At 37.1% G+C, this 18,140-nt stretch overlaps 1 protein-coding gene across 2 annotated transcripts in view; it reads right to left on the bottom strand.

The window, feature by feature from the left end:
- Nucleotides 1-18,140, bottom strand: part of tbc1d22b (TBC1 domain family, member 22B) — a 112,001-nt gene that overhangs the window by 9,332 nt on the left and 84,529 nt on the right. For both annotated transcript variants that reach the window (XM_009303776.5, XM_068223100.2), the window contains one exon: nucleotides 16,989-17,116. In XM_009303776.5, coding sequence (XP_009302051.1) covers nucleotides 16,989-17,116 — 128 coding nt within the window. The remainder of the gene's footprint in view (nucleotides 1-16,988; nucleotides 17,117-18,140) is intronic.

The raw sequence follows: 18,140 nt of genomic DNA, 5'->3' as shown, positions 1-18,140 counted from the left end.
CTGGCCTCACTAACAGCACTTCCGACAGCAACTTTATCCAACTTTATCAAATAAAAGGAGTGTAGTTAACTCAAAATTGACTAAAAGTTAATTCTACAAAGAGTTTTGAACTCAGTGTTGAAGGTAATGACTTAATTAAATACTTCATTACTTCAAGTTAAATGGAGTAAGTTCACAGTTCTGACAGATTTAACTTAAATGGTTTAGAGCAATCGGTTTCCTCAAACAATTTGAGTTGCCTGAACTTATTGGGTTTTACAGTACTCAGTTGGTTTAATTTCTCTTTCTTTATTAGGTAATTCTGTGCTCAAACTGCTTCATTTACTCATATGGATTAAGTTCACAGTACTCATTAGGAATAGTTTTTGAACTTAAATAGTTTGTTGCAATCGGTTTCCTCAAATGGTTTGAGTTATCTTAGCTTTTTGGGTTTTACAGTGCAGTTTTCCTGTGTGGTCTCCCATCCAGCCCTGCTTAGATTCAGGGAGTAACCGGTCTTGGGCTGCAGGGTGATATGGCTGTGGTTAATCAAAATAAGTGGCGCTGCTGTATCCACAATTCAGTTTGGCAACGCTTGACGTCCCCCATTTAAAGTGATTTTTTAAAATGTAAAAATTTTCATTTTAATAATGTTATTAATGAGTCGGCGCCAGAGGTGTAGTGGCTAGTGCGTTGACACATGCACTCTAGTGCTCACTGCGATCAGAGTTCGATTCCCGCCTCGCAATCCTATGCCGATCCTTTCCCTCTCTCTGCTCCCTATGCTTTCCTGTCAATACTTTCTACTTTCCTATCCAATAAAGGTGAAAACCCTGAAAAAAATATTTATAAAAAATAAAAATAATATTAATAATAATGTTTAAAACCAACTTATGAAATATGTGATGGTGGTTGTGAATATTGTAAAAAACTATTTAATGCTAAAAATGTTTTTTAAATGTGGTGACGAGGTGGCTCAGTAGTTAGCACTGTCGCCTGATAGCAAGAAGGTTGCTGGTTCGAATCCCTGCTGGAACAGTTGGCATTTTTGTGTGGAGTTTGCATAGTCTCCCCGTGTTCACATGGGTTTTCTCTCGGTACTCGGGTTTCCCCCACAGTCCAAAGACATGCAGTATAGGTGAATTGGGTAAACTAAATTGGCCATAGTGTATGAGTGTGAATGAGTGTGTATGAATGTTTCCCAGTAATGGGTTGCAGCTGGAAGGACATCCGTTGTGTAAAACATATGCTGGACAAGTTGGCGGTTGATTCCGCTGTGGCGGCCCCTGGTGAATAAAGGGACTACGCCGAAGTAAAATGAATGAATGAATGTTTGTCAAATATAAAATTATCTACATAATTCAAAATGTATTTCTATTTGTGTCAACATTCAGAAATGGCAAGGAAAATTCTGTATACTATATTGCTACAGACATAAAACTAAGCGTATGATTACAAAAGACTTGATACATAGCATAGAGTCAAATGAGCAAATCAATTGATTATTCTTTCATAATACTTTTTGATCAACACTGTCAGTATGAATAGTTGCTGTATCTTTAGACCTGCACACACACACACACACACACACACACACACACACACACACACACACACACACACACACACACACACACACACACACACACACACACACACACACACACACACACACACACACACACACACACACACACACACACACACACACACACACACACACACACACACACAAAACTTCAGTCTTTGCATTTTCTCTTCCTCTCTAACCAATAAAAGCCTCGAGAAGAAGCAGATAAAAGCTCTTCAACTCTTGACACGGGTCAGATATAAAACCCATTTCTCAGTAAAAATAACCATAATTTCCTATATGCGATGACCTTGTTTTGCTACTGATTCGCAAACAAATGCCTCTACGTTCACTCAGCCAGAAATAAAAAGAACTATTTACTTCCATCAGAAGTAATAAGAGATCTGAAACAGCACATAATATTGGTTAAATTATTCAGCTCCAGTCGAGCGCCTACACACAGAGCTCCTAATGTAGTTTTGCCATCTATCTAATTTATTGGATTGGGAATTAGGTCGTGTTAGTTATTCCCAGCGTATCTAAAGAAGACGCCACCCATTCGGCCTCCTCTCTCTCTGCTTGTGTTGCGTACATGCAGCCACTCGAGAGGTTATAAATAGCTTTGTTTACTTTGTTTCTGTTGCTCCCTCTTGAAGTGAGAAGAAGAGAGAGGGGGGAACAGGAGAACGAGGAAGGAGGGAAGAAAAAGTTGAATTTCATTAAGACGCAGAGAAATTGCAAGAACCAGAAGCAATTTTAGAGAAGCATCCGTTTATTAGTTTTAAAATTATGAGAAGTGCTGGTACAGAAGTGTATCTGGCTTTAAGTGCGAGGATGTATTATTATTCTAAAGGGTAACAAAATGCTAGTAGATGTACTGCATAAAAAGTAAAAAAAAATTTTTAATTCGATGTGTGGAGGAAAAAGACTGAAAGAGACACTGCAAAGACCAAAAAATGTTGATACTGACAAGACCACAGCCAACTATTATTACTTTTTTGTATTTTTTTTTAGAAATTTATAAGTTATTATTTAAGCTGTTAAATAATAATAATAATAACCACCAAACCATACCACCGTGTATACCAGATCTCGTCTGATCTTAGAAGTAAAGCAGGCTTGGGCCTGGTTAGTACTTGGATGGGAGACTGCCTGGAAATAGCAGGGGTGATGCGGTGGCGCAGTACGTAGTGCTGTCGCCTCACAGCAAGAAGGTCGCTGGTTCGGGTAGGTCAGTTGGCGTTTCTGTGTGGAGTTTGCATGTTCTCCCTGCGTTCGCGTGGGTTTCCTTCGGGTGCTCCGGTTTCCACCCACAGTCCAAAAACATGCGGTACAGGTGAAATGGGTATGCTAAATTATCCGCAGTGTATGTGTGTGAATGAGTGTGTATGGATATTTCCCAGAGATGGGTTGCAGCTGGAAGGGCATCCGCTGCGTTAAACATATAAGCTGGTTAACATATAAGCTGGATAAGGTGGCGGTTCATTCCGCTGTGGCGACCCCAGATTAATAAAGGGACTAAGCCAAAAAGAAAATGAATTAATGAATGAATAAATATAGCAGCAGCATGGTGGCACAGTGGATAGCACAATCGCCTCCAAGAAAGGTTGCTGGTTCGAGCGCCGGCAGAGTCAGTTTTTTTTGTACTGGCCCCTGTTGTTTTAAAGAATATCACAACGGCAAACAAGTTAAGTATAAAAAAAGCCTCGTCCATATTTTGAGGTGCTCACGCAGTCAGCGGAGGTCCGAGACATGGCGCCTGGCTAAAGTATAAATCAGGCTTATTGGCCCGTTTCCAACTGTAACAAGCCAACGGTGGAACGGTAAGGTACGGTTCGGTATGTTTTTATGGCCGTTTTCACTGTCAAAAGGCGTACCAAACCATACCACTTTTTTTGGCACCCTTTCGAAAGGGTACCAAAACACGAGAAAGGGTAGCAAAAGGTGGAGCTGCCCGTGCAGCTGAACGCTGATTGGTTACAGAGATACGTCACGAGCTTGTGGAGCTACTAGCCAGAGTGAAAACAAAGGAACCGCCATGTTTTTAATACACAGCCGAAACATTACATCGTAACACTATATGCATATAATAACGAGGCGTAGATGACCCAAGCTCAAAGAAACTTTGTCGTTATCTTGATGTACAGACACTAAGCCAAGAAGAACAAAATCTGCCATGTCTTGTTGTTTTACAAGGCCACCCAAAAGTGCGATCGGTTTTCGCTTTCTTCAGGGAGCTCGGGATCGTGTCTATATTTGATATATTTTAAATTATGAAGCGTCTCCGTCATCTGATTCTTTCAGAAAGAAAACAGGAGAGGGAAGTGCGAACAAACAAAGGAGAAGCCCATCAAAACACAGGAGCAAATTGTTTCAGCAACCTGAATCACGAACAAACTGTCATGTTTATCATCGCCTTTTGGACTACTATGAACTCGGAATGACAGAATTACTCTCTAACAGAGCTTACTGTACGTGTGCTGGTGAAGATTAAAGACACAGACGAGAGGTTTGCACTGACTGCGGGCTATGTTGTGTGTTGTTTTTGAACCCAAATAAGGACTAAATGTATGCTGTATGTAGTTGTTCTGCCATTAGTAACATATTGGAGACTGTGAGAGGCAGTACGTGTTCATATTTGTTCATTTATTTATTTATTTTATATAATTATAGAAGTTACAGTAGCCTATTTCGCTCTGTCATTGATCTGTAGTTATAATCAAATTATGTTCATAGAAAAGTTAGCAATAAACATTTATACACAAGTATTTATGTGTATGAAGCATCTGTTTTGTATGAAGTGCTTCACATATGATATGTGAACGACCTGTACAGCTTTACTGTAGACATTCATTCAAGCGAGAATGTCGTCAACTAAAACTCTCTGTCGTACGCCACGCCCACCAAAAGGGTTCCCTTGGTAGTGGAAATGCAAGCCTGATAAAAGTGACCCATACCACCCCGTACCGTACCAGTCAGTGGAAATGGGCGATAAGACCAAGCAACAAAAGTAGAATTAAGTAGCGTTCGTGATGAACTTTCCCTTTCGCAGAAACGCACTGGCCAAGAGCTCCTCCTCAGTAATGAAGGAGATGTGAGATGCAGATCCTTCAAACCATCTGTCAGGCATTAACGTGACTTTCCTTTTGTCTTCACAGCTCTTTCGCTCTCTCTCTCCTTCTTCATTTCCTTTACCCACATCTCTTTCATTCTGGCCTGAGCTCTTTGTGCGCCTCTAATTGATCTCGAGGAGCGAGTCTTTGTGCCAAACGTGCAATTACAGGAGCGACCTGATAAAGCAGCCCAGGAGAAGTTCAGGCTTGAGAAACACAAAACCCACTCATCTAATCAACTAGCGCTGGTCCGCTGAACATGCAACATGTGTCCGCTCACTGAATAACGCCAAAAGAATGTATTCATTAACAATTAATCAGGAGCATATTATTCGGCGTTATCAGAAAAGCCCTAAGTGTCATTTTAACAATGGTTAGTTTAATACAAAATGACAATAAAAAGGAGTGTAATTAATGCTAGATGGCAACACGAAATCAAACTGTAGCCTTTGTGCTTTCTTTAGTGTGCAAGCTTCATCAGTCCATGTTATCTAAATGTAAAACGAAAAAAAGCAGAATGCATTTATTGTGATGTAATGAAAAGTGATGACTGAGCTCATGAATATTAATCGGATCGTGCTGATGCAGCTACATATCCTAAACCGCCCACTCATGCAAGCTCGTTAATATTCACGAGTCTGTTCTCCACAGATATAAGCTTAAGTTCTGCTTTATAGGCACACCTCACCGATGCGGCATCCAGCTGCTTTAGATCTTACATGACCTTTTACCATTCGCACAGAACTTTCATCATTCCACAAAAATCTATTCTAAAACAATTCTCCGAGATACATCGATTTAGAATGAGAGTCTACGGAATCTGTTGATATAGAGAGATGTCAAAACTTTACAGTAGAACAACTAAACATCTTATATATATATATATATATTATATATATAAAAAAAAACTATAAATAAAACGGATACAAGCAAGAACATAGGTAGGTAGCAAATAAATGAATTATGGATACCGATACTACTACTACTACTACTACTACTACTACTAATAAAAATAATAATAAAATAGATAATATGATGTAAATAACAATATGCAATAATAATAATAATAATAATAATTCGTTTTATTAATGTACAATGTCCCTGTTGATAAATAAATAAAAAAATAATAATATTAATAAATAATAATATTATTAATAATAATAATATTTATAATAACAAAAAATATTATTAGTAGTAGTAGTGGTATTATTAATATTATTTATTTATATTATTTATATATAAATGTTAAATTTATTTTATTATTAATAATAATAATGATAATAATAACTTATTATTATTATTAATTAATTAATTATTTTATATGATTTTATTAATACTATTTTCATATACATAATAAATAATAGTAATAACAATAATTATTATTATTACTACAACAACAACAACAACTATTATTATTATTTATATTAAATTTTTAATTGGTTTAATAATTAATTTTAATAATATTAACTATCATCATTATTATTTTTAATACTTTATGAATTAATTAATATTATTTTATTAATATTATGTTCATATAAATAATAATAATAATAATAATAATAATAATAATAATAATAACAACAATAACAATAATAATAATAATAATAATAATAATAATGGTGACACAGTGGCGCAGTAGGTAGTGCTGTCGCCTCACAGCAAGAAGGTCACTGGTTTGAGCCTCGACTGAGTCAGTTGGCGCTTCTGTGTGGAGTTCTCCCTGCCTTCGTGTTTGTTTCCTCCGGGTGCTCCGGTTTCCCCCACAGTGCAAAGACATGGTATACAGGTAAATTGGGTAAGCTAAATTGTCCGTAGTGTATGAGTGTGAGAATGAATGTGTATGGATGTTTTCCAGAAATGGGTTGCGGTTGGAAGGGCATCCGCTGCCTAAAAAATGTACGGGACAAGTTGCCGGTTCATTCCGCTGTAGCGACCCCAGATCAATATAGGGACTAAGCCGGGAAAAAAAATGAATGAATGAGTGAATGAATGAATAATAATAATAATAATAATAATAATAATAATTACAATTATTATTATTTATATTGTATGTTTAACTGATTTATTAATTATAATAATAAGTATTAGCATTATTATTATTATTATTAATTTAATAATATTATTTTCATGTAATATTAATAATAACAATAATTTATATTATTATTACAACAACAATAATACCTATTATTATTAATATGATCATTTATTTATTTTTTATCTATTATTATTTTTATTTTAAATTTGTCTGTTTAGTCAACATGGACATTGTACATTAATAAAACATTTCTCTAAATGTACCAGCAAAGGGCTAATTATATATAATTAATAATATATGTAATTAATGAATTGTAATGTAAAATATGGAATGTACAATCTTTATCCACGTAAAAACAATCACAGAAACTCAATAAAATATGTTGCATATATATATATATATATATATATATATATATATATATACACATATACATATACATATACATGCATGCACGCACGCACGCACGCACGCACGCACGCACACACGCGCACGCACGCACGCACGCACGCACGCACGCACACACACACACACACACACACACACACACACACACACACACACACACACACACACACACACACACACACACACACACACACACACACACACACATATATATATTTGTATATTCAGATATGTTTAAATATTATTATTACATTATTTTGTATTGTCACATATTTCCTACATATCTTTCTTGGTTTTGGTTGATATAATGCAATGTAATGTAAATGTAAATTCAATTTAGTTATATTCATTGAAATTTAACACAATCACATCAAATCATGCTAATATTCTGTATTCTGACATACATCACATTATGGAAGTGAAATGCACTGTGAATATGGTTTCATGTCCAGGATTTCAGCCGTTTCCATGGATTTGTCATTTGTAACATAATATAACATAGCATAGCATAACATTACATAACAAAACAGCTTTAGGTAATGCCATGTCACACACTACATTGTATCCCACTGAATATTCAATCATTTGATTTGAAGTTACATAAATGCATTGTGAATTGTGTGGTTTCTAATGATTTGATCTAAGGCAAAGAATAATAAAAATAACAATCTTCTTATAGAATAAATGCGCTGCATGTCTCTCATTATTCCATCATTAAATGTGCACACATCGACGTGTGAGGGAGGCAGGGCAGGTTACAAGTGATGGTTTAAGCGCAGTTTAACCTTGAAAACAGATGCATCATCCCTGCTTGTGTTTCTCTCTGCTTGTTAAACTGGCCTCAATGACACACTTCCTCCTCTTCCTCAAAGAGGTGGGTGAACGGCACCTTTACTGCTTGACCTGACCCTGGCCTGGATCCTACTGTGCAAAACGCTTCAGGAAATAAAAAATAACTAAATAATAACAGCAGGAATTGAGAAAGAACTGAGCAGAGGGAAAACTGGACTTGTGAAGCAGAGCTCAAGGTACACTCATCATCTTTTTCACAAAATTTCCTTCACAAAAACGGTTTTCGATGTTGCCCTTATATGGAACTCCAGCCTGATAAATACTGTAAAAACTTGACTATTTTATATTATTTTATAAAAAATTAAACAAAGTTATAATACTTCATGATTATAAATTCTTAAAGAGTTCAGTCATACCAAAATGTTAAATTTTAAAAAGGAGGTGTGGCGAAGGGGCGGGGCCGAGAGCCGTGGGAATTAAACTAGGCTGGCTGCAGATGACAAACACGTGTGACAGCCACCGGCCTCGAATCCCACACTAGGAGCTCTAGATTATAAAAGGTGGAAGATGGCAGAGGAGGATGATAAAGGACAGGGCCCAGACGCTTTTACTTTTAATTTAAAGGCAATCTCTTTTGTTTTATTTTTATCATTAAAAATTATTTAAATTTGTCAGTTTTCCACCTCCTCCTTTCCGATGGCCAGGTGATCAGCGAAGATCATTGCAGTGGAGCCGAAAGTCGGGTGAAGGAGGGACACGTTGTCAACTTGCCCTCGCCACTGAGTTAACCAGAGTAGGGGAAGAACCTGTTCATCTCCCCAGAGTGCCGGGGCAGCCCGAGGCTGGCGAGGAAAGGATCTGCCTGCTGCCGGCTTCCAGCATGGGGAGAGGCAGGGGACGTGGGGCTCACCACTGGAAGGGAAAGTTGTAAAAGGAACCATCCCAAAGAGGCCGGTGGAGTCGCGGCGATTTGCCATGATGCCAAAGCCTGCTTCTGCCCAAAAAAGCGGGAGCGAAGCAGGAGACCAGGAATGCCACCAGCCAGGAGAACGGCCGCCTGACACCAGGAGGCGGACGGGTAGATTCCTCCACAAGGCTCCCAACATGTCGTCAGATCTCTCATCTGGTGGGGGGCCGAGTGGCATCGTGTCTGGAGAACCGAGCCCGATTTTTTTATTTTTCACCTCTCTCCCCATTCTGTCTTTCCTCCTCTTTTTTTCATCTCCTTTTCTCTCTGCCTGTCTCATAGGTCTCAAGGGTGCTGTGGTGCCAACTCAGATGGGAGATGGGGTGCATCCGGCTTGTGATGGGAGATGGGGGTATGTGGTGAGGGGGTCAGGCCAAGAGCCATGGGAACAAAACGAGGCCAGACACAGATGAGAAATACCTGTGGCACACATCGGCCTCCAATCCCATGGAAGGAGCTCTGGATTATAAGAGGAAGAATGATGGCAAAGGAGGGCAATAGAGGACCAGGCCCGGACGTTTTTCCGTTTACTTTCAGTTTGATGGCAGTCAAGAAATAAAAAGTTACAAACTGCAGTGAGATAACGTTGTAAACTCTTTGTAAGGTTTAAATATGACGTAAATTATATATTTTTTACTGATTTATGTAGTAGAAATCCCACGAAAGATTTGACACTATGCTTTTTAATTTTCATTTGGTCTAAAGAGGGACATCAATAATTTACATTCACAGTGCTTGCCATCAAAATGTGGCATCCATTATGATGGCAGCACAACTTAAACATTTTGAATACTAATAGAATGTCACATTGTTAATTATTTTTTTTAGTTAAAGATCAATATGAGAGTCAGCGTAAGGCTTTGATCACACTAACCTAAAGTAGTCCCTTTAAGGCAAGTCATTTCACTTGGCAGCTATCTTTGAAAAACCTCTTGGACAGTATGCTCGGGGGTTCTGTTTGAATGGGGAAACATCTAATTCTCCAAAATTTTTATTAAAGGGGGAGAGACTAGTGGTGGCAGTTTCGAGTTTTCTGGAACTGTATGACTTCACAAATTGTAAATATAACAATATTATTATTACAATTATAAAAATAATAACATCAGCACTTACGCACATTATGCAACAGACCCCAGATATAAACAGACCTGCACACTTCATTTCTCTTGTCAATAAAAAAAGACAGTGCACCTTGGGTTCTTTGAATGGCTAAGTGTGTTCAGTGTGATTGGCTCCTAAGATGGCAAGGTTGGCACCAATAGCCTAGTGCTTAAGTGTGCCAATACATGGCATTGAAGAGTTCATGGTGACCTGAATCGATTCTTGAGATGCTTTGCTAATTCTTCCCCTCTATCTGATCCTCAAACATTTAAGTCTATGATCGCCACTATCCTGTCTAATAAAAGATAAACAACTCCTTAAAATAATTAAGAAAAAAAAAAAACAATGGCAAGATGTCTATGGACAACTAATATTTTTGCAAAAGACCTGAGGTGCCATTTACAATAATGCATTTTTGTTTTAAAACGTATACGTATTGTTACAGTTACGCCTGGTGTTCACACTACTCCAGCATGTCCAACCCCACTACTCTGCATATTTTGCATGCCTCTCTTACTGAACATATTTGATTCCGATAACCAGGTCGTTGGAAGAACTCCATGCATGGACTGTTCTGATTGACAGGGTTTCAACACAGTGTGCATTGCTCCCTAGATTGCCTCCCTTCTTTACTGAGAAAAAAAAAATCATTGGATTTACAAAATGTTTTTAAGATAAGTGCTTGCAAACCTCTTAAACGTGCTGACTTTAAACAAATAAATTAGTTGAACATTGCTAAATTTAATTTGTTAGTTTAAATTCAGCTCATATAAATTGTAATAACTTCCCTTTAAAATTTTTTGTAAATCCAATGAATGTTTTTCAGTGTTCATTTCTTTCTACCTGAACACAAGAAACTTTTATCTCTAATTTTTAGCTATTTATTTATAACTTTTATTTCATTTCAACATCACTAGCTGCATCGTCTTCCTCCTACCGAAGCTTACCCCTGTAAATAAATATAAAAATCACATATCACAAATTACAATGTCATTTGAATGTAACATATAACTAAATTCCTGGCGGAATATGCTTTGCAGGCCACTTATGATCCAACTAGAACAAACATCACAAGTAAAAAAAGAGAAATGTGTCAAATGTGCAGAGTAGTGCGGCGCAAGGACTGGCATTGCGAAAAGCGAGTAAAGACTACGGTTATCTACAATCCTTCTCTGACATGTCTTCTGGACTATGGTTTATGTTCATGTATTATGTTTTGTCGAGTCACTTGGCAAAATATGTGTAAGGCCAGTGTGTGAATGGTCACGTTTCATACGTTTTCGTCAGTACAGTGTGCACTGAGATAAATGTCGATCTGGAAGAGAAGCATTTTCATTCTATAATGATAACACACTAACGTTAATGGCACTTTAGGTCTACACTAGTCTTTTTTCGCGTCTTTCTTTGTTCACTCCACTAAAGCCCTGATGTTTTTAGGCTTTTAGCAGACCAAAGCTACTGACAGAGCTTACAAGTGGTGATAGATGTAAGTGGTTGTTTAAACCAAATGCTGTACCATAATATTTTTTCCCACAAGGAAAATGTTCAAGGCATATTGAAAAAAAAAAAACCATGGGGAGAAATCTGTCTGCATCAGTTGTAAGTGGAGAAAACTGTACATTTACTGATGAATCTAATGAATCGCCAGGGGCCTCATGTATCAACGCTGCCTATGCACAAAACTTTGCGTACGCCAGGTTTCACGCTCACATTTGGATTTACTAACGATAAAATTAACGTGAGAATGTGCGTTGGTCCATGCCAACTTCATGTCTGGCGTATGTGTATTTCTTGTGTGTGTTTGTTTTATTGCCATTGGCGACTCCTAAAGGCAATTATGTTAAACTGCACATTACAGTATGGCACCAACACATGTGAAAAACCAGGCTATTCATTTATAATAGCTAAAATTGGTTTTATATATATATATATATATATATATATATATATATATATATATATATATATATATATATATATATATATATACATATATATATATATATACATATATATATATATATATATATATATATATATATATATATATATATATATATATATATATATATACACACATATATATATATATATATATAATTATTATTATTTTTTTTTACCAATTATGTGATATAGAACATATAAAAGCATTTGCAAATGTATACAACCCTTAGTCTATGGCAATGGCAATGTTGGTCTTATTATTGGACATTGTCAATGGTCGAATTCGAAAGGGAATGTATTTTTTAGGGATCACAGAGATTTTCTGGCCCACAATGATGACTGGCTTATTAGCCCGTTCAGATTTCCAAGAGCTATCCTCTTGGAGCTCTGTGCTGAGTTGGGTCCAAATTTGGAAAGAGAGACTGACTGGCACCTCTGATCACAACCCTCTTCCCTTTCGTCCACGTCAACCCCCCACTCTTGACTTACATATCATTTGTCCACGATACCCCTCCGTCATGCAACCCCCTCCTAACCCTTCAACGCAGAATTATTAAAGTGAGCGTCACAGTGGCCCAGTGGTTAGCACTGTCGCATCACAGCAAAAAGGTTGCTGGTTCGAGTCCCACTTGAAACAGTTGGCATTTCTGTGTGGAGTTTGCATGTTCTCCCTGTGTTCTTGTGGTATTGAAGATTTACATCCCTTCTCTTGTTGCCCTCCAGTCGAAAATTACAACTAAAAGTCACATAATATGTCAATGACATCAGTATTTTATTATCCAAGTTGTGTTAAGATAAAAATAACAACAGGCAAAGCCAGTATGGAACATGTTATTTCATTAGACAACATTTTCATAATATTAAAAACCCCTGGATTAACAAGTCATGGCTGCTTATACAGTTGAGGTCAAAATTATTAGCCTTTCTGTGCAATATTTATTCTACATATATATATATATATATATATATATATATATATATATAGCGATTAAGGAAATTTTCACAATATTTCTGATAATATTTTATCTTTTAGAGAACGTTTTCTTTGTTTTATTTTGGCAAAAAATTATTTTCAATATTATTGGCCCCCTTAATGCCTTGTTCAGACTGCGTGATTTTAGCCCCGATTTTGGCTCGCCGACAGGTTTTGAAAAATCGCCGACAAATGCCTGAAATCACAGGCAAATCGCTGCTCGTGCACGTGAGTGACAATCACACAGTATGAACTATTAAAGACGCGATCTGAGAGAATCGCCGATGAGTCGCCGGTGCCTGTGAGATATTTGGCATGCTAAATATTTGGAGCTGTCGGCGATTCAAATCATGCCGTGTGAATTGAGTTTTGACTGAAAATAACATCAGCGATCGCCTACAGCCAATGAGAGAGCAGCATTCACTTGTGTGTGTGTGTGTATACCTGCTGCAGGCCAGCAAGAGGCAGAAGTTAAAAGGGCTCTTTTTCGGTTTATTTGGACCCACGAAATGGAGGAAAAACTAGTGGAGGTTTGACAGGACTCAGGAGCAACCGTCTCTGTTTGACGTTTCATACAGAAAGAAATTAATTTATTATCAACGTTGAGGAGAAGTGGCTAATTCCCTTTAAACACAGGTGAGCAAACATGTACATGTTCTACCCCATTAAAGGCTTCTTTCTCATTATGTAGTTAATAACAAAAGATACTACGTGTTTTTGGCTGTGAGACGTAGCTTGGACGAAGTTGTCGGCGATTCTTCCTATAGTAATGTCATGCAATGTGAATGTCCCTGTCGCCGATCCATCTTGCAGTGTAAACAAAGCAGCGACGAAACGCTAGCCCAGATAGTCATGCAGTGTGAAAACATCTGTGACATGACTATTTTGAAAATCATGCAGTCTGAACTCAGCATTAGTAATATTTTTTTGATTGTCTACAGAACAAACCATCATTTTACAATGACTTGCATAATTACCCTGACTTGTCTAATTAACCTAGTTAAGCATTTAAATTACACTTTAAGCGGAATACTACTACTTAAAAATATCTAGTAAAATATTTTACACTGTTAACATGGCAAAGATAAAAGAAGTCAGCTATAATTTTTTTCATAACTATTTCTTTTTGAAACGTGTTGCAAAATATCTTCTCCTTTAAACAAAAATGCGGGAAAATAATTCTGACTTCAATTCTATATGGCTGAGATCCGAAATGAGTATTCAACATACAAAAAATGTTTGGCAACAGTGCTGAAGAGACGCAAATGAAATGTATGCGTGCATAATAGTTCACCACTCGCCATTCGCTTTCCTAGATTGCACTTGTCACCTGACAGCTATTCCCCCTTTATCCAGTAAAACCCACCTTGAGAGAACGGCTCCACGTCAAAACGCCATGCGTGAGCGGCAGATAGACGGAGGCAGATGTAAAGGACGAAGAAATGAGCAAGGAGATTTATCAAAAGAAAATCTGCGAGAGGACACGCAGACAGGACACGAAAGGAAATCAGCAGAAGGAAACTCTTCAAAAGAATATTAATGAATGACAGGAATATGACGAGCTCGCACCTATTTTTTCTTGTTAAAATGGCAAAAATGGATGAGGAGTTTATGGTCTTCAAGGACAGGACACCCATAACCTCTGAAGCGTTTAAAAAAATGATTTGGAGATCAGCTATCATTCATGGGAGACTGCAAATGTACAGTAAACCCCATGACAGGAGGTCAGACAGGGGTGACTGCTAATGTAAAAAGGCCTGCATCTATAAGAAATTAAAGAATCAGTCCGTAACAACTCAAGGTATACCAATAATTGACAAAATATCTAAATTATATTTTAAAAATAGACACCCTCAGGAAATCATTTATCAATTATTTATCAAACTGGTCCTAAAAACATACTTTTCCACAAAGAATAAGTACAAATATTTAAACAAATTAGGTATTAAATATTGAATAATAAATTAATAAGTGATTTTTTTACCACAGGGATAACTGTGAATGTATAACTTAAAGATTCAAGATTTAACAGTAAAACACTTTAAAATCAAAAGCTATTGCACAAACACACCTGAAAATAATGTAAAATATTTACAAATTAGTGGCAGCATGGTGGCTCAGTGGTCGCCTCACAGTAAAAAGACCGCTGATTTAAGTCTCGGCTGGGCCAGTTGATATTCCTGTGTGGAGTTCGCATGTTCTCCCTGTGTTCGCATGGGTTTCCTCCGAGTGCTTCGATTTCCCCCACAGTCCAAAGACGTGGTATAGGTAAATAGAAAAAAAAAACTTGGCCGTAGTGTATGAATGTGTGTGTGTGTGTGTGTGTGTGTGTGTGTGTGTGTGTGTGTGTGTGTGTGTGTGTGTGTGTGTGTGTGTGTGTGTGTGTGTGTGTGTGTGTGTATGTATGAGTGTGTATGGGTGTTTCTCAGTACTGGGTTGTGGCTGGAAGGGCATCTGTAGCGTAAAACATATGACAGAATAGTTGGTGGTTCATTCTGCTAGACTAAGCCGAAGGAAAATAAGTAAATGAATGACTACAAATTTGAATTTATATTAAATACTACTTCTACTACAATTACTACTACTACAAATACTTCTACTATTAGTATTATTATTATTTTTATTGATATCAATTTACTATGATCTATATTCATATAAGGTTTGTAACTATATGCTAAGTATTACTAAACAAATATTTGTATTTATTTAACATGTAAACAGGCTCTAAAGCTATATCAACATAATAAAGTAATATTTGTACTTTTTAAATATATAATTAATTTTACAATATATAATTCAATATCAATACAAAATAATATAATCTAAAATAAATAATATAAATATGTTAATATAATATAATATAATATAATATAATATAATATAATATAATATAATATAATATAATATAGGAGGCAGCGCGGTGGCGCAGTGGGTAGCGATGTCGTCTCACAGCAAGAAGGCCGCTGGTTTGAGCCTCGGCTGGGCCAGTTGGCATTCTTCTGTTCTGGAATTAGCATGTTCCTCCCATGTTGGCATGGGTTTCCTCTGAGAGTTTTGGTTTCCCCGACAGTCCAAAGACATGCGCTATAGGTGAATTGGGTAGGCTAAACTGTCCATAGTGTATATGTGTGAATAAGAATGTATGGGTGTTTCCCCAGTTATAAGTTGCAGCTGGAAGGGCATGCGCTGCATAAAACATATGCTGGATAAGTTGGCGGTTCATTCCGCTGTGGCAACCCCAGAGTAATAAAGGGATTAAGCCAAAAAGAAGATGAATGAATAATGTAGGCGACATTGTGACTCAGTTGTTAGCACTGTCGCTTCACAGCAAGAAGGTCGCTGGTTCGAGTCCCGGCTGGGTAAGTTGGCATTTCTGTGTGGAGTTTGCATTCTCTCTATGTGTTCACAGTCCAAAGAGATGCAGTATAGGTGAATATTAATTGCTAAATTGGTCGTAGTGTGTGTGTGTGTGTGTGAATAAGTGTGTATGGCTGTTTCCCAGTACTGGGTTGCAGCTGGAAGGGCATCTGCAGTGTAAAACATATGCTGGATAAGTTGTTGGGTCATTCCGCTGTGAATGAATGAATAATATAATATAAAAGAAAAATAAATAAATACTTTGGAAGAAAAAAATAAAATGTACTATATTATTATTATTACTATATATTATTATTTAATATATTATAATAATTGGCTGGTAAAGTAATTTTTGTCCCAAAAAAGGAGAAGGTAAACTCAGATATTTCTATAAAAAAAAAAAAAAAAAAAACACTCTTGCTCCAGTTGTGCTGTGAAATCAGCACATTTTCTAAAAAATATTTATGAAATGCACCAAAGTAACTGAACTGAAAACCTAATTCTCAGCACAAATATGTACACCCCTACTAGCAGTTCTGCTTTTTGGCTGGTAACCAAAAGGTTGGAGGTTCAAACGCATCAGCAGATCCAAAAACGACCACCACTGATGCTCTTGATCAACACCCTTCATGTCAAAACTGACCACATGAAAGTCAAAAAACAAAAGAAAAAACTGACACAGAAGCTCACGTAAAGACTTTTCTGACATATTCTAATCTGCTGACTGTTTTTTTTGGGTTCAGCAGTACCTGGTAGGTGTCCCACAGGCGGATGGTACAGCGCAGCGGCAGCTCCCTCATCAGCAGATTATTCATCCAGCGGAAAGCAAACTGCAGATATTCCACCTCACACTTCTGAAAGTGCACGTGAACGTCCTCTGTGGGTGTACAGAAGAAAACACAGGAGGGGGTTTATGTCCATTTGCAGGGAGATTGTGCAAAGTGCTGCATTGGGATTAGCTTTTGTAACCCATGTATGAAGCTCATTGTTTAAAGAAGCACTCTGGCCCTGAGCTAAGATCGAGGCTATTGTTGAATTCTCCCCACACCTGTTTCACCGAATTAACATTATAGACCCCTAACGTGTGTGTAATTATATTCGACTGAATGCGGAGGGAGAAGGTAAAAGGAAAAAGGAGGTCTGGTGCTTAGCTCCTCGAGAGTAAGAGAGGGATTTCTCCGATAAGCTCACGCTCGGCCTTTGAGCGGAATAAGAATGGCTTTCCAAAGCGGCTGTATTGACTAGAGTGCTGATAGATATTGATGGAGAAAATGTGACAGGTCTGTGAAGGCGCAGAGAAGTGGAGTCGGAACGATCAGAAGGGAAATGGAAACCCATCGCCGCCATGAATAAAGCAAAGACAAGATTTTATAAAACAAGGGTTTAATAATGAATGATCTGGGAAGCGTTACGTAAGAGTTGCATCATAATGGGTTCAACTAATGGAGTGAGTCACTGCTGTGGGGTTTCAATATTAGCATAAATTCACTTCTTTTGCAGTCTCACTTTAACCCAAAAACTGAATAAAATAAAGTTGTTCTGAATGAATCTGACTAAAGTAAAGAATAGTGGTCACACTTTACAATAAGGTAAGATAATGTATATACTAACATGAAGTAATTATGAACAATGCTTGTACAACATTTACTAATGCATTATTAACATCCCTGCTTGATAAGTACAAAACAGAACAAAAACATTTATACAATCTATAATACGTTTTTATACAAATAAGAGAAAAATACAGAAAAAAAAAATCAGTGAATCTGTCTGAACTGTCTAAGGTAACTGAGTATATTAAAGATGTTAAAGACTGGATGACCAACAACGTCCTTCTCTTAAACTCTCTTAAACAAAACAGAATTATTACTTATTGGGCCTAAATCTTGTACACAGTAGAT

The sequence above is a fragment of the Danio rerio genome, chromosome 8 (genome assembly GCF_049306965.1).
Source record: "Danio rerio strain Tuebingen ecotype United States chromosome 8, GRCz12tu, whole genome shotgun sequence".
Taxonomy (NCBI): Eukaryota; Metazoa; Chordata; class Actinopteri; order Cypriniformes; family Danionidae; genus Danio; species Danio rerio.
Note: the sequence above shows the minus strand (reverse complement) of the source record. Positions and strands in the feature narration are given on the sequence as shown.